This window comes from Phragmites australis, chromosome 18, assembly GCF_958298935.1.
Source record: "Phragmites australis chromosome 18, lpPhrAust1.1, whole genome shotgun sequence".
Lineage (NCBI taxonomy): Eukaryota > Viridiplantae > Streptophyta > Magnoliopsida > Poales > Poaceae > Phragmites > Phragmites australis.
Genome location: NC_084938.1, coordinates 24,540,530 through 24,561,269, shown reverse-complemented (window position 1 = coordinate 24,561,269; position 20,740 = coordinate 24,540,530). Strand labels below are relative to the sequence as shown.

Below are 20,740 nucleotides of genomic sequence, written 5' to 3'. Positions count from 1 at the left end.
CTTGCTTATGAGAGCAAGATTATTGACGTCATATGAGGAAGAAACTTCCACCCCTATGTTCATTGTCATTTCGTGGACGATGATCTTGCTGATTACTTGGCTTGGGTTATCTTTTTTATGTCACTCTTGTCGTAGATGATGGATACTATCAACTTGTATTTTGACATAAGAGCTTGAAGTATCCTTCTCACCACTTGATCGTCTTCAATTTGTGTCAAAGTTAGCCCATTGATCTCATTGACAAGAATATTCAATCATGAGTACATGTCATTAGCACTTTCATGGGCAAGCTGTTTAATGTTATTGAGCTTGGAGACTAGCACATGATATTTCTCATTGTGCATATCTTTTGTGCCTTCATGTATTTCAATAAAACTAGTACAAATATCATGTGCATTGGTCAGAGAATAAATATGATTAAATGCATCAACGCATAAAGATGATAAAAGTATACTCAGGGAAAATTAGTGTCATCGAAATGTGGGGCGCTATAGGCATCTCAACCCCGGACATCACAACTCTAGGTGGTTAAACCTTATCAAAAGCACAAGGCTCTGATACCAATTGTAGGGATCAGTGACATCCTAAGAGGGGGGTTGAATTAGAACTATTAAAACTAATCGGTTCCAAAAACTTCACAAGATAAATCTATATCAATTTCTATCTAAATATGCTCTAGGTTTATCTAGTGTGTCTACTCTATTGTTCAAAAGAGATTGCAAGTATGTAAATGTGAAATATAAACAAGATAGAGAGAGCAAACTTTTTAAAAGGGATTTTTATCCCGTGGTATCCATAGCATAAACGCCACCCCTAGTCCACGTTAGAGCAGTCACCTGGGCTATAGCTCCCGGACGGCACCCGGTCACGACCCTTGAGCCACCTTGGCACCAAGTAGGTTGAGCCACCAAGTCCCCAAAACAAGACCTCACCACAAGCCTCTCTTCTAGTCACTTGTCGTTGTCTTCACTTTGGAGCCTAAGCCAGCAAGTCAAGGGTCTCCACGTCCCCGTACAAGACTCTTATCGCCAATTCACACCAAGTCGGAGGGTCAACAAGCTTAAGCCACCAAGGCCTAAGGTGCCAACGAGTCACCAAGACTCTAAGGTACCGACGTACGACTTCGTACAAGTTAGGATCACTCCTTGATCTCCTCTCTAGGAAGAAACACCTAGACACAACTCTCTCTAGACCTATTAGCGCTAATCATTTTCTAATCATATGCTTAATTGTCTTGGATGATCACTTTAAGTATTTTGACGGCTTAGATGTCTTCTCAAGTGTATGTGAGCTTCTCTAGAATCCAGCACCTTCAAATGACCGAATGGGTGGGCATTTATAGCCTCAAATCTGCCAACTAGCTGTTGCCCCAAAGGCTCACAGGAACTGTGAATACATTATGATCTGACATCAACAGACGTACAAGCATCGGACAATCTGGTGTGTACATTCTCAAAAATTAGTCATTGGAACTCCACTCAAAACCATCTGTGAACACCAGACATTCTGGTGTGTTCTTCACTTCATTGCCGGACCATCTGGTGTGTTGTCTTGAGCCTGACCGAGCCACTAAAACCTTCTCTGCAAAAATTTCTCCGGTGTATTGAACTTCTAAGCACTAGACCATTTAGTGTATTGACCTTCAATCTTCAACACTCGGAACCTTCTCTACAATAAATACTCCGGTGCATACCATCCGGTGAGTACAACTCAATGCGCCCGACCTTCTGGTGAGTTCAATTCCTTCTTCCCTGATGCAAAATGCTCCGGTGTTGCTCAGTGCCGAGCACCGGGCCATTCAGTGAGGCATTTCTCACCCTCTGTTAGAAATACTCCAGTGTGTACATCCTAGGCATCACCGGACCTTCCAATGAGTGCAATCTTCTCTGATCCCTTTTGATAGAAATACTCTAGCATGTATAAATGACCCATCGTCAGACCTTTCGGTGTAGTCAATTTTCCTAGGACTCCTCCAATTCACCTAGTCTTTGTTCCGGTTGCAGTGGCTTCTTCATGTATTGTATCCATGAGACCTACTAAAGCATATACTTAACAAACATGTTAGTCCTGTTGACTATATTGTCATTAATCATCAAAATCACATATATGCCCTAAGAGAGCCATGTTCGCTACACCTGCCTTTGCAGATATGCTACCAAAAGCTCCCGCCAATCATGTTTCACTATCATAGTGACATTAGATGGCACTTTGTCCTATCCTACCATTAGGGACTCAAGGACTTCGAAGAAAACTTCAGATGGCAACAGAGTGCCCTGAGTTGCGGCCTTCGCAAGGGCATCTGCCTCCTGGTTATCCCCCTTGGTATGGACTTCAGCATGAAACCAGCAAAATACTTCTGCATCTTGACTACCATCTAGAAGTATCTGGCCAACTCTGGGTTCTTTGCTTGATATGTTTTATCCACTTACAATGCTACTAATTGTGAGTTCATCTTCACTACTGCATGCTTAGCTCTTAGGGCTTTATCCTTTCGGAGACCAAAAAGAATGGTCTCATACTCTAGGATATTGTTGGTAGCTTCAAAGTGAATCCTAGCCGCATAAAATAGCTTTGAACCTCTGGGCGATGCGAGGAATGCCGTTGCCCCTACACCTGAGATGCCCTAGGCTCAATCGGTATGTATGATCCATATCCGGTCAGTTGTGGTTCATCCAACTCCTTTGCTCCAGACGTCCAATCAGTGACAAAGTCCATCATTGCTTATGATTTTATGGTTGTGCGGGCCGCGAAGGTGATGCAAAGTGGAGAGAGTTTGGTCACCCACTTACTGATGCACTCGGTGGATTCACGGTTCGAGGAGACCTCCCTCAGGGAGTACAAGGTTGGAACTATGATAGGGTGAGCTGTGAAATAGTGTTTTAGTTTCCTAGAGGCCATGACTACTACATAAGCCATCTTCTCGACTTCGGAGTACCACTCATTCGCTCCATTGAGCGCCTCGGAGATGAAGTAAACTGGTACTTGTTGAAGTCCTCCTTCATCCTTCTTTTCCTGAACCAAAATGGTACTAATTATCGATGGTGATGTGGCTACAAATAGCAGCAATATGCTCCTTGGATCTGGGCTGGCCAAGGTGGTCAACTTCATCAAATAGCTTTTTAGAGCTTCAAAGGCTCGCTGTTGTTCATCTGTTGATCTAAAGGGGTCTGACCCTTGGAGAATCAAAAGAAAGGGCATACTCTTTCTGCAGATCTTGCGATGAAACGATTCAGCAAGGTTATTCTTCCTACCAAGCGTTGTGTGTCCCTAATCGACTTCGGAGGCTTCATATCGATGATAGCTTGAATTTTTGTTTGGGTTTGCTTCAATGCCTCTACTGGAAACCAAGCATCCTAGCAATTGGCCCGAGCGGATGCCAAAAATGCATTTTTTTGGGTTCAGCCTCATACCTGACATTTGAAAGTTGGCAAATGTCTCCTCTAATTCAGCCCTATGGTTCCCTTCGCATCGAATTCGGACCACATTATCATCCACATATGCAGCTACATTGCAATCCAGCTGAGCTCGGAGTACTTTGCTTACTAGCCTTATGAAGGTGGCCCTGCATTGCATAAGCCGAAGTGCATCCGAACATAGCAACAAGTTCCTAAGGGTATGATGAAGCTAGTTTTTGCCTCGTAATCTTCGACCATCCAAACTTGATGATACCCTGAGTAGACATCGAGGAAGCTCATGAGCTCTGATCCAGTAGTGGCATCGACCAGTTTGTCTATCCTGGCCAATGGGAAGTCATCCTTTGGGCACACCTTGTTCATGTCTATGAAGTTGATGCACATGCGCCATTTGCCATTGTACTTCTTTACTAACATAGGGTTTGCTAGCCACTATAGGTGCATGACCTCGTGAATCATCCCTGCATCTCAAAGTTTCTTGACTTCCTCCTTCGCAGCATCCTGACAACCAACAAACATCTTCTGAAGCTTTTGCTTCCTTGCTTTCACTCACGTGGTGACATTCAGGTGGTGATTCATTAGCACTCTTGGCACTCCTAGGAGGTCTTTTGGTGACCATGCGAATATATCTTCGTTGGCCTGAAGAGCAGCCAGCAACTTAAGCTCTTGTTCAGGCGGTAACTTCATGCCTATGCGCACACAATTATCCTCGTCCTCTGGGCGTAGTGGGATCTGCTTGATGTTACCTTTGGGCTTGGCTCTTGGTGGCGTGCTATCTTGACCCTTCGCGTCCACCTCGGACAATATGTGTACCTTCCACTAACATGGGGCATAACCATGTTCTATCCAACAGGTTGTTGCTTTGATCTCCCTAGACAGCTATCACACCCTCCGAGTTGGGCAGCTTCATGCACAGGTAGCTGTGATGCACCACTGCATCGAGCTTGGACAGCACTCCTCTTCCAAAAATGGCATTGTACTGATAAGGAATATCGACCACATCAAATTGGATATCTTTCATTCGGAGTCCTCCCCCTTCGTCGGAGGATATTGTGAGTGAGAAACTTCCCAGAACTTCGATGGGCATCCCCCGAAACCTTACAATGTGGTTCCCGCCTGCCGCAAGTGGCTTCTAGGAATTCTCATATGATCAAATGCATAAGAAAATAGGAAATCAGCGGAACTTCCTCCGTTGATCAGGACATGGAGTATCTCCGTGCCAAACACCTCTGCAGAAATGACAAAGGCATTTATATGTGGGTAATCGTGAACTCAGATGTCCTCTTAAGAGAAGTTTATTGACTAGTGCAACCACCGAGACCTGACCATCGAGGAACGGGTTCCCACATGATTGACTCTACGCACAAACTCCCTTTGTTGCCTCTTGGATTCAAAATCATAGATGGCACCCCTGGAAATGGCCATTATCACACTACGAGGCCCCTCCACATTTTGGACAGACCTCACTCCAGTTGGAGGGGCTTCAATAGCCATTCTCAACAGGGGCGTTGGTAACATGGGCATCTGCGACTGAAGCAAAGGAGGGGCTCTGGTCCATGATGTGGGGTAGTAGGGTGGGTGGGTGTACGCAGGAGTTGGCCCAAAATAGGGCCCACCTCTCATCTCCACATGTTGCATTGTTCGAGGATGGTGCGAAGACCTTGAACCCGAAGCCCTAGACAACTGTCGGTTTAAACCTTCCTTCAGAGCCATTACATGAGGGCACAAATTGGTTATGTGACTCACGTCTTCGCCATGTATTGCGCAGTACAGTGGCCTGAGCCGCCCAGAGCTGTGGCCTCAACCCCTCATCGAGCGTCCACCTCTCTGCTTGCTTCTATCTGATCTCTCCTCGATGTTGTGCACCCCTCGCTTATGGCCTATTGGCTAGTGAAAATGATGATAATGGGTTATGTGCCTGTCCGAGGATCTATGGGCTTCCCTCAAACGCGCTAACTTCTCCCTTCCTTGGGGTGTCTTCCCTCTGTTCGCCCTGTTGTTCTTGGTCTCTGGGGTCGGCCTGTTTGCGTGTCTCTGAAGCTCATCCTCCTAGGCCTCAAATACTCCTCCATCTTGGTGAACAACTGATTCACATCCCTGACCAGTTTTTGCACCAAGCGCAAGGCCAGGGCACTTGGACGGAGAACTTGTCTTGCAGCATCTATCACAGTATCATCACTAAGACCATTCGCTTGACATTTCACCCTCATGAAACATCGAGTAAATTCCTTTAGGCTTTCGTATTCCTTTTGCTTAACTACGAACAGGACGATGACCGGAGCCACATAGTTGCCCTAGACATATGAGAAAAGCGCCTCTCGAAGCTGCTCCCAGGAGAATATCGTTCTCTCTCAGAGGGATGTGTACCATGAGAGTGTAATTCCCTTGATGGCTAGGACAAAAGCATTGGCCCTGGTAGCTTCGTCTCCCCCTGCGGACTCTATTCCAACCTCGAAGCTCATCACAAACTCCTTCGAATTAGTTTCGCTATTGTAAAAGTGCAGTCGAGGCATCTTGAACCCCGGAGGCCATGATCGTATCTGCAAACTTATGTCCAAGGGGAGGCTTGATCTACTACCCCTAGTCGATGGGGTTCTTCCAACACTCGTTGATGAAGTATCTCTGGGTCTTTGCTATCGTTGAGGCCTCCTAGAGGTCCTTGATGAGATGAGAGGGATTAACGGAGGGACCTGAGTTCCTCGCGTAGCTCTTGGATTTTCTTGTTGGCTTCCTCCACTTGACTTCTGTATTACGCATCATTGCCATCATGAACTCCTGCTCCATGGTCTGCTGGGGCATGCGGCAGAGCCTAATGATGCTCCGGGGCCTCGAGCACAACCATCTGACCTCCATGGTCATCCTACTTGACTGCTCCAGACCCCCTGTTCCGCCCAGAACACCCATGCCGGCTATGGGTAATTCAACCCTTGGGGCCTCGGCCAAAGCTCAGACTCCCTCGGTCACTGTCGCTCCTTCTTGTTGTGAAGGGACCTCTAAGTCTCCCTCAATATCTGCAAATGTTTGTGCCTTTTCTTTCATGGTCTTCGGTGGCATGAGACCACCACGTGGTCGTGGGTTTGATCCCCACGAATGGCGCCAAATATCGTGATCGTGAACATAACACAATGAACATTGTCGTAACTGTCGATGTAATAAATGTGCATCTCCCTATTTACATTAGGTGAGTGGAGGTATTTATAGACATACCTCAACCACTCCCGTCGTCATTACATCCTTACCCATTATCCACATGAATATTCTGGCTAACACTAGGGAATATCCTGGAATATCTAAGGGGTATTATGGTAACTGTCTACTGACATTGCCCTAAGAAACCAAATCTTGACATGTGCCTTGGAGGATCCGCATTGGTCCCTTTGTCGTGGTTACTAGCGATCTCCCTTTAGCCATTTCATTATTGGGTTCCAGCTAACTTGCGGATTCCTCTTTAGGTTAGCATTCGCTCTGTCACCGAAGGTCCTCGCACCACCTTCCTTCGGCCTCTGGATTTCACTGGACTCTTCATCCTTTGAACTTTGTCGAACCCCTTCGGCCTTCATGCTTCGCTACACTCTTCGAGCTTCTGGCTTCACCGCATCCCTTCGGCTTTCAAACTTCACCTCTAGCTTCGATCCTTAGGTTTTACTATGTCTTCTCGAGTCTAACTCTTATAGAGCATAAAGAGAATCATTCTTACCTTGTCGTTAGCATCTCTGTTTTGGTTTTTAGGATTTGACCATTGTGATCGAAGTCAATGAACGGGACCCACACGGTATCATTTCCCCAACACATAAGGGCCATTTGGCACGGATCCAGATCCTGGATTTCTTGGAGCTAGTCATATCTAGCTCTAAGAAATCTAGGATCTGGAACTGTAGGTGGTTGGGTATTTGGTTGAGTCATCTGGTTTTTATTTTGGACAAAAATAAATGTTTAAACTACTTTATTTTATTAAAAAAAAACTCAAGATCTAGCATAGATCTCGAATCTGAAGTTGTGCCAAACGGGACCATAGTTTGAACAATTGTTTCTAATATGTCTATAAAGCATGCAAGCTTTCAATACTGAGTACTTTTTTTATACAAATTTCCACATATAGTTCTGAACTTTTTATATGCGCAATTTCACTCACTCCTTTTTCACAGGGACATTGGCAATAAAATCTTAAAGTTTTTAACAGCACATACATGAAATGACATTGCCCTATGAGTGGAGGGAGTAGAACTTGTAGACTGATCACTCATTATTATTAAACCATTTGTCAACTATAATTAAGAGCAAATAATCGCACTAAGATAATTATGGAAACTTTGTGCTTTTATATATTTGTTAACAATAAATGTGTAAAGGAGGATCACTCAAATTTCCACAGGTATATATAAAACACGAATTGGTTTGTGTGTCACCTCTTCTTTCTACTCTCGTATCTAATAAAACCTCTTAAACTTAAATAATTTATCTACTTTTGCTATCTATCCTCGTCCTTCAGCATTCCCACCTTGTTACTGGCTAAGGATATGAGACCCGTTTTACTAATGAAAATAAAAAAGAAATTATGAGGGAAATTATTAGATAATTTCCACCTCCTTTTTTGGATTCCATCTTAATCAAACTACAGCATCATGAACTCCTGCTCCATGGTCCGCTGGGGCATGTGGGGGAGCCTGATGATGCTTAGGGGCCTCGGGCACAGCCATCCGACCTCCATGGTCATCCGGCTTGACCGCTTTGGACCCCCTGTTCCGCCTTGAACACCCATGCCGACTCTGGGTAATTCGACCCTAAGGGCCTTGACCGAAGTCCGAGCCCTCTCGGTCATCGCCGCTCCTTCTTGTTGTGAAGGGACCTCTGAGTCTCCCTCACTATCTGCAGATGCTTGTGACTTTTCTTTCCTGGCCTTCGATGGCATGAGACCACCACACGGTCATGGGTTGGATCCCCACGGATGGCGCCAAATATCATGATCGTAATCGCAACACAGTGAACAGTGTCGTAACTGTCAATGTAATAAATGTGCATCTCCCTTTTTACATTAGGTGAGTATAGGTATTTATAGACATACATCAACCACTCCCGTCGTCATTACATCCTTACCCATTATCCATAGGAATATTGATATCTCAGGGGTATTACGGTAACTGTCTACAGACATTGCCCTTAGCAACCAAATCCCGACATGTGTCTTGGGGGATCCGCACTGGACCCTTCGTCGGGGTTACTAGCGATCTCCCTTCATCCATTTCATTATCGGGTTCTAGCTAACTTGCAGTTTCCTCTTTAGGTTAGCCTTCGCTTTGTCACCAAAGGTCATCGCACCACCTTTCGCACCACCTTCCTTCGGCCTCTGGGCTTTGTTGGACCCTTCATCCTTCGAACTTTGTCGTACCCCTTCGGCCTTCAAGTTTCGCTACACTCTTCGAACTCCGGGCTTCCCCGCACCCCTTCGGCATTCAAGCTTCGACTCCTAGCTTTGATCATTAGGTTTTACTATGCCTTCTTGAGTCTAACTCTTGTAGCGCATAAAGAGAATTATTCTTACCTTGTCGTTAGTATCTCTGTTTTGCTTTTTGTGATTTAACCATTGTGGTCGAAGTCAACGAACGGGGCCCACGCGGTATCATTCCCCCAACACATAGGGCTATTTGGCACGGATCCAGATCCTAGATTATATACAGCTCTAAGAAATCTAGGATGTAGAACTGTGAGTGGATTAGGGTATTTGTTTGAGTCATCTAGTTTTTATTTTGTACAAAAAATAAATATTTAAATCACTTTATTTTATTATATAAACTCTATATCCAACATGGATCTCGGATCTAGAATTATGCCAAACGAGGTCATAGTTTGAACAATTGTTTCTAATATGTCGATAAAGCATGCAAGATTGCAATACTGTGAGTACTTTTTTATACAAATTTTCGCATGTAGTTCTGAACTTTTTATTTGCCCAATTTCACTCACTCCTTTTACACAGGGACATTGTTAATAAAATCTTAAAGTTTTTAAGAGCATATACATGAAATGACATCACCCTGTGAGTGCCAGGGTTCAATATGTCGACAATAATCGGTCAAAATTCGTGATTACCGACCTTACCGCTCCGATCCGGTTTCAGAAACCGAACGGTAATCGAATTTGAATTCAAAAAATTTGAAAAAAAAATCAAAAACAAATCCTAAAAACAACTAGACACAATTCTAAGACCTCCTGTGAAAAACATTTTCAAAAATAATGTCATTTACATCATATTCTATAGGGAGGAATTTTGAAAAAAATGAAAAAAGTTTAAGCGTGCGGCTCAGTTATTAACTCAGTTAAGAAAAAGCTTAACATGCAAACACATATTTTTCTTACGTATGAAGTATCTTAAGAGGATCTTTAAAATTGATTTCACTTCATTTAGAGTTTTATTAATCTCTCTATGATTTTTACAAAGTTCACAAACATAAAGTGAATATGTTAAGAAACAACACTGTAATTAACTTTTTCATGTCTACTATTATTTTTCGTACATAAAGCATAGTATAAATAAACTAATAAAAGTGGTTTCATTAATTTTAGAGGTGTGATGGGTCAGCTATGAATTAATCTAGTTGTAACACATTTACACAATCCTGCATGTTACAATAACTAATTCATGAGTTCATGTATTTTTAAAAGACATAGGATCATGTAAGAAGACTAACAAAATTAGTTTCATGATTTTTGGATTAGCAAATAGTAAACTATGCATTTAACTTGGTTTAACAAATACATTTTCTCACAGAAAATTTTCAACTTTTTTATAAGTATAAATACTTTTATCATGTAGATCATGTTATAAGGAAAAAAAAATTGTTTCACTTGATTTGAAGTTCATATGAATTAGTTATTGATTTTACAAGATTGAGCTAATTTTTGGGTTTTTTGCTGAACTTCACTAAAAATCGAGAAAACCACTCGAAAAATCGAGAAAACCGAGCGGTTATCGACAATGCAAAAAATTCGAGAAAACCGCTCGATAAATCGAGAAAATCGCTCGGTAACCGGTCCGAGAGGCGATTCTGACAAAATTTTGATCAAATTTCAAATTTTAGCAAATGAATTTTCGATAACCGCCCGAGCTCGGTAATCGACGGCCGATCGGTAAGTTAAACTTGTAGACTGATCACTCATTATTATCAAACCATTTGTCAACTGTAATTAAGAGCAAATAATCGCACTAAGATAATTATAGAAACTTTATGCTTTTATATATTTGTTAACAATATATGTGTAAAGGAGGATCACTCCAATTTTCAGAGATATATATAAATTATGAATCGGTTTTCGTGTTACATCTTCCTACTCTTATATCTAATAAAAATCTTTAAATTTTAAATAATTTACCAATTTTTGCTATCTGTTCTCGTCTTCTAGCCTTCCCATCTTATTACTAGCTAAGAATATGAGGTCTATTTTATATAATTTTCACTTTTTTTTTGGAACCTATCTGAAATCAAACTATGATATCGCTTCTGACGTATTCGTTCGGTAGTGCTTCTATAACGTATTCACATCTTCATATTTTAAATTTATGTTTGATATTACTACCTCTAATATTTATGTTTTTATTGTAAAGCACGGGTACTTAATCAGAGGTACAAATATGGGTTAGACAAAAATTACCGTAGTAACCTCCCACGGTAACTGTGAAGCAGCAGCACCTTAACCGTTACGCCGCACCGCTGGGAAAACTGAGCCGATCGAACCCAACCCAACCCAGAAGCGTCTATAAATAGCTCACCCCACCTCCTTCCAATGAAATCCACTGCCATCCCCATTTCTCGCATCGCAGCCACCTCCCCCGAAAACCCCCTAATTGCAATCGGGTCCAGTTCGCCCCCAAATCCGCCAAGAGCTCCGCAATTAACCGAGGAATTCCACGGATCAGCCGCCGCCCTGACCGTCCACGGTGAAGATGGGAATCTCCAGCATGCCGGCGCCCAAGGACAGCCTGCTGGCCTACGTCCTGTACAACACGGCGGTGTCAGTCGCGACCCTGGCGGGCCTGGTGCGGGCGGCGCTGGTGTTCCTGGGCCTAGCCGTGCCGGCGCCGTGGGAGGACGGCAGCGACGACCACCACCAGCAGCAGCAGCAGCTCACGGCGATCGCGGCCGCGGCCGCCACGGCTGGGCCGACCCTTGCCGAGAGGTTCCGGAGCAGGTTCCGGCCGTCACGGTTCGGGCGGCGCCGCGCCGGCGGCGGGGCCTCGGCCGACTGCCGCGTGTGCCTCGCCCGGTTCGAGCCGGAGTCGATGGTGAACCGGCTCCCCTGCGGCCACCTCTTCCACCGCGCCTGCCTCGAGACCTGGCTCGACTACGACCACACCACCTGCCCGCTCTGCCGCCTCCGCCTCCTCCCCGCCGCCGACGACGCCCCCTCGTCGGCGCCCGCCCCCCGCCTCGCCCGGATTTAGATTGAGAGATCTCCTGCCACCGGGTCAGATCGGTGTGGCCCTGCCGTGTGCGCGTAGGAATTTGGGAGGCTTATTTAGCTCTAGTGCTCCCAAATAGTAGCGCCCTTTTTTCCCTACCATTTCGTGCCCTTTTTTCCTTTCTTTTTTTCTTTGCTCGTGTTTGCTGATGTATCTTGTAAATATTCGCAGAGTGCTCCGAGCGATGTGTAGCACTTGAACTGCTGTGCACAGGCTTTTCGAAAGTGAAGAGATGAGAAGAAAAGAAAACATGATGGAAAAAACGCCGATCCTTTTTCTTTTTCTACGCTCTTTAAATACCTTCTTTATTTTATCTCCCAAAAGCGCGTGGTACTAGCATACTATTATACTACTAAAATCCTGCACGTACTCGTAAAAATCTGAAATTCCTGTCTGTTTAGTCCGAAGCAGTCATCTATAACATCAGCGATATTATGACGGTGAAATTTTTTTAAAAAATAATAATTGGAAAACAAAAAAATAATAATACATCTTATAGATAAAAAAAATAATAGTGTATTAATATTTTTTAATACCGGTGACGTCTATTATTTTTAAATTTAAAAAAATCAAACAATTAAGATGAAAAAGAGACATAGCACTAATTTTGATTATAAACTATTTAATCGAGTACATATAAAAATTGTTAAAATCTGTCACAACCTATTCATCTTCTAATCAAAAGCATTAGAAGAAGTAGAATTTTTTTAATGAAATTTAGTCGTTTCTTGTGGGAAGAAATGGTAACAAAAAGGGGGGGAATGTTCTAGTGGTGGACGGACGGTTGATATTTTGGGGAGGAGGCGAGGCATCCCGTCCGTCCGTTGCTTCTACTACGCATCTGCCGCTGGGGAGCAGACAAGGCGCTGAAAGGCACGGCGAGCACTAGTCTCGTTCACATGGGGTGCGTGCTCGCTCGCTCGCTCGCTCGCCGACGGGGCCGCACCCACGCCGCCGTGTCCGCGTCGCGAGCGGTGGTGCGTGCATGCGTCCGGCCAACCTCGCACACCGATCCCGGCTCCCCGCCACGGCCGTCCGACGCCATCCGGCGTGTCATCCCCGGTGCATGACCCGGATCCGGTAATAGTTGCCACTACTTGGTAGGCACGGGAACGAGCGGGGAGGAAGCAGGTTGAGGCAAAGGGTTCCGTAAATCCGAACGCGCCTCGCATGAGACAGTTCAATTCTCGCAGGAATTATATATCGATCGTTGCACGTTAATATGGACTGAAACATGTCACCGGTTTCTTTGAGATGACAAATGGCATCAGCAAGTCTGAATGTCCAACAGCGGTTCTGTTGGACATTCAGAGAGAGAGAGAGACAGAGACACACAGAGAGAGAGACTTGGAGCCTCAACTTTGCTATGCACAGGGTGGATAAGGATATTGGTACTGTGGTCTGTTTTAGGCTTGAAGCCACAGCAGGTTTGTTTGGTGTCACGTCTCGTCTGGTTCGGATAATATCTGAGCCTTCGCCTTCTCCATCTCTATTTAACACTGTACTGAACTGAGGACACAGAAGACAAACGTATGACCGATGAATTAAACAAATGCTGTATTTCCCAGTCTGTAAACTTCAGAACATTATTGGATCAATTATTTCTAGTTTTGTACAGTTCAACATGTGACCAATGAATCCAGCTAAGTCGATACAGCATAAAGAATTAGAAACCACAACATACAGCTATGGAGCTATCCTATTGAGGAATTCATGACCTCGTGCTTTTAGCACTTGTGTGGTGGTATCTATATGCTGCAATCTCTGTAAATTTTCAGCTATACAGCCTACACTTGATCAGCTACAACAAACAGATAATTCAGCACCCTCATATGATTCAAAATCAGTTGTTGACTTGCTGTCCGTGTGTATCTCAGTCAAGCAATGTATGCACAGGGCGGGTCATACCGATGTTAGGAAATGTTCAATCACTCAGTATTATGCACAGGGATGATGTGAGATCAATACTCCTATCTGGCATGTGAGACCTCCCTTGATGCTAGGTTAAACATCTCCTTTAGGCGAGCAGATGAACTGGAAAGAACATTCTTTTCGATTCGTTTCTGATGCCTGGTGCTCTTCGACCATTCGATTCCAAGGGAGACTTGAACATTGCATGCCCTTTGCTTAGGAGCAAGGTCCTCGATTTGGTACTTTATATGAAGCTGCAGGCACAAGAAAGGATGTCAGGTAATTTAAACAGCGTTTGCTCTGGTGATATGCACATAGTCAGCATGACATGTTTGATTTTTCCTCAGAATAGAAGAAACGGGCCTGCTGCTTAATTTTTGTCTCCAAATAACCTATTAGACAGTAACCGCTACACACCTTGCTACCAAGTGCCAGTAGTGTAGGAGATCCCTAAGCCCTCAGAACAAATGTTACAGCACATAATTACAAAATATTATGCCATTGACCCAACGGCAAACATGTACTCAAACAGATAACTTACAGCTGCTGATTATCCACTTACACTGTTTTATATTTCTAATCTGCAGAGGATAGATCTATGTAATTTGTATCGCGAAAATGCTGGTGCTTTATTGACTGCAAAATTTAGAATCGAACAAATACACTATCTCACAAAAGTTTTAACTAATTTGTGTAAATCTGATGTTGCAGTTCTGTTACAAGACAGTTTCCACAGTTTGGCATGCCAATGAAGCTAGGCACCAGTTTCCACAGCAAAAATAATGTTATAGACTTGGCTTTCTCTAGGTGGTGTCACATTCAGATCATACTACCAATTCATCTTTGCTCACTAGTCACTAGTATAAGCATGGTTCTGTTTTGCTACGGCATGATCAACTACACTTCCAAGGTGATAAGTAGTGACAACAGATGAACAGACAAACTGTCACAATCCAAAGCACTAGAGAGGAGGGACTTTCAATTTTCAAAGCACAATAAAAGGGCGCATGCAAATTCCATCCAGATTGGCAGGGAGCAGAAGTTTCAAGTATGTATACATACCGTAAAGAAATCTCCAAGAAGGACGCCTTGGAGTTCCATCACCTCTTCAATAATCCACCCTTTCTTGTTGAGCATAGGAGATTTTAGCTGAGTTCCTGTTACTTCTCCTCCAACAGGAGACAACTTCTTGCTAAACTTGTAATGAATCTGTCTTTGATACTCATGCGGTTTATCTGATTCCCACTGTGTAACCGAGTATTTGAGGCATCCAACTTTCTCCATTACTTTCATTTCCAATGAACCTCCTTCAAACACCTCCATAAGCGAGATCATCTGGCAAGAGACACATGTATGTCAATTCAAACTCTTGTGATGGGCTGCATTATAGGTAGTTAATGAACATGCAGAGGCTCAGGTGTATATTTAAATTGCCATTGTCTGTAGAAGTTAACTGAACTTACATTGGTAGAAATGGTTGAGGAGAAAACCTCAGTCGTCTGAAGGCTCTTGGCATCCTCAACACCGACAAATATTCCACTGTCCTCACTCTGAAGGGTGTTAGCTTGGGACTGCTCTTCAGCAAGCTGTACTTTAAGCTCTGTGCTCAAAGATCTTGCTTTCCATAATGCCATTATTGTCCTGCAAAGCACAAAATATATTTATTCTGGCAAGAACCATTAAACCATGAAAAATGTTATTTCAATAATCAATGTAGTGTGCGGATCAATGCTGATATTTAAACCAGATTTGATGATTTAAACAGGCAGTTAGTAGTGACAGAAAGTTCGTTTAAGGGGTTTAATTCAATGGAGCTAAACGAAAGATCTAGAGCACCATATGTTTTAGGAAACTGGAGGTTTACCTATTAGCCACACTAAATGATGCAAAAGACTGCAGGTGAAATTTAAGCTTTCCATTATCCATGCTCTTTGCACCATGCTTTGCATCCATGCCTCGACCTCTGTGAAGAGTTATTATAATGGATGGATTCCATGATGATAGTGATTGAGGTATTGCTTGTATGTCTTCAATATCCTCCCATAGAAAGAAAAATTTTGTTTTCCGCCCAAACATGCTTGAATAAAAGCCAATTGTTCTCAGTGATAAGAAAAGATGGCCCTGATATTAAAAGTCGAAGAATCTTTGTTAATCGACTGGACAGTTAATAAGCTATTCAGAACCAATGGGGACATATGAATACATATTAGTAGATCTAATAAATTGAACAAACCCTATCTAAAAGATACCAACATATAACTCACATAGCATGGGAAGTACTATAATTTCAGCAAAAGAGAACTATTGAGTATTGATAAAAGCAATGCAGGAGCAACTGCTGAATAACATCTTCTGCTGGTTTACTATTTTGAAATCAAAAATGCTGTGATTGCATGTAAAAAGTTCCTGAAAATACTCAAATTTTCAGTACAAATGTAAGAATCAGCTATATCAGATGTCCACAGTTCACCAAATGTGCACACATCAAGACTGATGGAGATTTCCATATCAGCATCCAGCATTCCTTCGTATATAGTTATGAATAGGGTGTGCAATTTTTTTAAATAAAGAACTATAATTTAAGCGTATATGTAAGTCCAGTTAAAAGATTACCTGTGTAGGCAATTTCCGCTTCAAGTAGCAGGTAAAACTGCTGATGAGAAATTCTTCTGCTGGCAGAGAGAAGAGCTCCTGGAATGCTGTATTTGTCCGAGGAGACCTCAACGTCATCTGGCAACAGTTACCCAAATCAGACTGGGGGAAATCACATGGTAACATTTTATAGCCTAGGGAAAAAAAGGGAATATTCTCACCTTCTTACCAACCTCCTTCTCCATTTTGCTCAGATATTCAGTGACCATACCAGTTCCCTTTGAGTTGTTCAAAAAAATTCTTAGGTGCAACTTTGACTGCCAAGACTGAGCCAAGTTACCTTGGAGAGGAATCCATACATCAGCTAACTCTGACAAGTTTGATTTTACAAAGTTAATTTCAGCATGTCCAAGGGAGGTAACTTCGTCAAAAGGTCCATCAAAATCATATACATGTACGTTCATCACCGATGGAGGATCCTCCATGGCATCAAATTCAAAGATTTCTGCATAATTTAGCAAGATAAGTTTAGTTACCTGTTGCGTGATTTATCATAAAACACATAATGTTTCTAAGAGTGGAATCAAAATTTATCATTTCTTAGTGATATGTAGTTATGGAACAAAATAAAAAAGGTTACATAAAAAAACCAGAAACTGTAGCACAAAGCACATACCGTTCCACTGAGGTTCCAGTGTTTGGAACTTGATTGAACTTGTTTTTGTTTTACCATTGCAAGTAAATACCACATAAGGATCAGAGAACCCAGTAGCATCGACTGGAGCCAATTTGGTTCCCTCGATTAAAGCAGCCGTTAACAACCATCCATCACCTTGTGCTTTCACACCATGGTCACCAACTACATGAGGGACAATATTAACGCGATAGTGGCATAATTGCATTCATGCATATAAAATCCAATAGAACACAGCAAGAAATGCAAGCCATATTATTGTAGTGTTTTTCCTCAGAGGATTAGGGTGCTAGTTGCATATTGTTTTGAGAACAAAACTGTACAAGCTGAAGTTTCTTGATTTCTTTTGCAGCCAAACTTAGAAGCTCCACTCTTATAGCATTATGATGTCAGATAAGTAGGGAATATTCATTGGTTCATTTTTACACAATTCAAGATAAACACAAAGGGTACCTGAGCTTTCCTGTTTTACTACTGAAACAAATCAGGAAAATATTTCATTTAAGAGGAGCTTGCTTTAAGTACATATTCTGATACTCATACTAGAGGTGGAATGAAATGGCATGAAAGATAAAAGAAATATACCTTTTTGGTCCCTTGCCTGAACAAAGCACGTAATTTTCTTAAAAATGTGCTGTACTTGAAGAAATAACAGGCCACCCATTATAATTTCACTGAGAGAATCTGGAAGATCTAATCCTGGAAACTCAAACCCTTGAACTACACTTGAATTCACTCGTAAAACATGCAGAGTAGTATAGAGAACCACAAAAATAGAGGATAAGACACCAAAGTTGAAGAAGTATACAAATGCTATCCTCCAATCAGATTCCTGCCCCCCTTGCAACGAAGCTAAGACCTGTTCCTTATCAGACCCAGCATCTTCTACATCAATAGGCTTGACCTTCTGTGATAGTAAATCCAAAAACTGTGCATAATTTTGCTCCAAGCCTTGTCTTGCTCCATTTTCTATCATACCTTTCATCATAGTACTTTGAAGAAAATTCATGCGCCAAGAAATTACCAAGTGTGATGTCTGCTGTTCAGAGTCAAGTTCAGGGCCTGGCATAATACGAAAAAGAATTTCTGTCCGAAAATAAGTACCGCAAGGAACATCAGGAGTGCTAACACTTAATAAAACTGAATACTCTTTTCCATCAGCCTTCAAATAAGATTGTTCCTCTGTTGCTCGAACGGCTTTAACCAATTTCGAAGGTGCAGTTGTATAAGTTATCACTCTCTTCAAGGACTCCCCATCATTATCGACTCTCCAGGGTTCAGTTTTGAAATCAGTACAACTCTGAAGCTCGATCACTGTTTGTCGAAAATTTGAGTCTGGTGAGAAGAGAAGGTTATTCAGATCACTAGGTGAGGCAAGATATGACTGATTGATAAGAATGCCTTGTAAATTTACAGGCATCTCAGCTCCTTCATGCCTCGATTCAAAAAAATTCAGTAGTTCATCAAATGGTGTCTCTGGAGACACACAATTATTTTGGCTTACAGGATCCTCATATACTGTTGTTTCTTCTTGAACTTCTTCTGAAGCCTTAGTATTCACGGAGGATGTTGGCACCGCATCAACATTTTTTCTAGCAAATATTTGACAGACACGATCAACAAATGATGGCTTATCAGGCTTATCTGTTTCAGAAGTCTCAGCTCCATTCAAAGGTGCATTATGAATCCCATTAGATTTGGCCTCTGAAGCAGCTAGATTTCTGTCAGCACGTTCTCTACATTTATCTTCTGCAGGGACTTCAGCTCCATCATAATCCCCACTGATATTATCTTCTTTAGAAATTTCACTTTCTTGATAAGCTAATGTGACAGATACTTCTGTGCTTTGACTTGACAATGAATAGTCTCTCTGTATATCAGTTAATTCAGCTGCAAAATCATCAGACCATGATCGTGTGGCTCCAGCTGTTTCTAAAGATATTGAGACACAAATCTTTCCTGCAGGGTGGAACCAAACAAAAAGACAGTGAGTAATCACATTTTCCAGAAACAAAAATAACTAGAATCCATGCGTGTCTAGTTCATAGCAACTAGCAAGATAGTAGTAACCAGTAAAATGATGCAATTCAGAAAGTTAAACACTGAAATCGCACGAACAAAAGCAAGAAGCATGATTTCACATAACAAACATCAATGAGCAAAAGAACTAGAGAAATTACCACAATCGACCACCTTGTCAGTTTTTCCCTTCGGAAGAAGCTGGTACCACCGGGTACCAAGCGAGAAGTTCTCGGCAGCCAGTACATCCTCTAATGACACCCTCATCTGCCCAAGGAAGTCATCCATCCCGAGCATGTCCTCGTCATAGACATAGAACTTGAGCACATCCCTAACATCGCCGACGAGGAAAGTGAACTCCTGATCCCAAGTCGGGTTCAGGTTCATCTTGACCACTTTGGTCTTGAACCGCTGCTTCCCGAGCTGCAGCTTCACATAAGGATCACTGAACCCGTTGGAATCCATGGCCCGCAGGTTGCGGGCTTCGATCACACGAACAGACAGCCTCATCTCTTCTCAGGTCTCAACCCACACCTAACCAAAGAACTCCACTTCAGACAAATCCCCAAGTTGACAAGAAAAAGAATCACCAAGATATGAGCAGAAATCGATCAAAAGATCATTCCTTTTCAATCCGAGAAAACAGTAGCTACCCCCAAGAAATCAGCCAAGATACCAACCGCTCTCTCCAATCTGCCCAATCCCAACACCAAAGCAGCAATAACTCTCTGGAAGTCAGATCAAATACTCGCTTCTTCCCTGGCCATTGCCAACTCCGACTTCAACTCACGCAGCCCCAACGATCTTGAGACACAAGCAGATCAGATTTACACGTAGCGAGACGAGAGCAAGAACAGGTAAGAAGAGGCACACGCACGCGAGTTGCTGGAATATGAAACCAAATGATGGAAGTAAACGGCGACGGGACTTAGAAACCGGTAGAGTATTGGAGCATTATGCGGCTCAAAGGCGTGTTCTTGGTTTGATCAAGTCAAAGCCTCCCCACATGGAGAGCGAGATTTCGCCAACGACACACAAAACAAATTGGAAAGCGAGGCGGGGGAAGGCAACGCCCTGGTGATGCGTACGCTAGCCGATCCGCCGTTCTTAGCAGGCGCCTCCGCTTTTTTTTCCCCGATTCGATTCGGCGTCGCGTGTTGTCTTCTCTTCTCCCCCTCTGGTAGTCTGGTCTCGGACCTTCCCCGCGTTTGGGGGGTCGCCGTCGCGGAATCGGATCCTCTGCGGACCGTGGATCGTGATGGATGGATCAGATGTACTGTTAGGAACAGTAAAATCGGCACAGTAAATTAACGGAATAGTACTTTTGCTACAGTAACTGATATAAAACTGTTCCCCTACCCACACTTTACTGTTCATTCGTGACTTCATAGCTCTGGCGGCAGGGGATCCGGATCCCACCGTCGCAAGTCAAAGATTGATTATTTTGTTACAAACTATAAAATATAATTAATTTTGGATATATTATTAAAGGTAGACATAATCATATTTCTCCTCTTTTGAAACTGCGGAGCTTTGGAAGAAATTTGTCAGGTTTTCTATAACTGACTAATTTTCCGCCTTGTTTTGTGTAAAAAAAAACAAAATCTATAGAGCGCGTCTGATCTGATGTCGATAACAAGAGCCAAAACTTCAGTA

At 42.9% G+C, this 20,740-nt stretch overlaps 2 protein-coding genes across 3 annotated transcripts; one reads left to right on the top strand and one right to left on the bottom strand.

Annotated features, from left to right (window-relative positions):
- The first annotated feature begins 11,184 nt into the window (after window positions 1-11,184).
- Window positions 11,185-12,152, top strand: LOC133899755 (probable E3 ubiquitin-protein ligase XERICO). Its single transcript, XM_062340817.1, has one exon. The coding sequence runs from the start codon at window positions 11,353-11,355 to the stop codon at window positions 11,848-11,850; it is 498 nt and encodes a 165-aa protein (XP_062196801.1). The 5' UTR covers window positions 11,185-11,352; the 3' UTR covers window positions 11,851-12,152.
- A 1,276-nt stretch (window positions 12,153-13,428) lies between these two features.
- LOC133899753 (C2 and GRAM domain-containing protein At1g03370-like) lies at window positions 13,429-20,303 on the bottom strand. 2 transcript variants are annotated; one of them, XM_062340815.1, is made up of 9 exons: window positions 19,246-20,303; window positions 17,651-19,024; window positions 17,048-17,230; window positions 16,593-16,876; window positions 16,393-16,509; window positions 15,644-15,900; window positions 15,243-15,420; window positions 14,842-15,114; window positions 13,429-14,033 (listed from the first exon to the last, which is right to left on the bottom strand). In XM_062340815.1, exons 1-9 carry the CDS (start codon window positions 19,592-19,594, stop codon window positions 13,839-13,841), a joined length of 3,210 nt encoding a protein of 1,069 aa, XP_062196799.1. In that variant the 5' UTR covers window positions 19,595-20,303; the 3' UTR covers window positions 13,429-13,838. The 2 variants fall into 2 exon arrangements, with proteins under 2 accessions (XP_062196799.1, XP_062196800.1); XM_062340816.1 differs by having other exon boundaries at window positions 16,593-16,741.
- Between the last annotated feature and the right edge of the window lie 437 nt (window positions 20,304-20,740).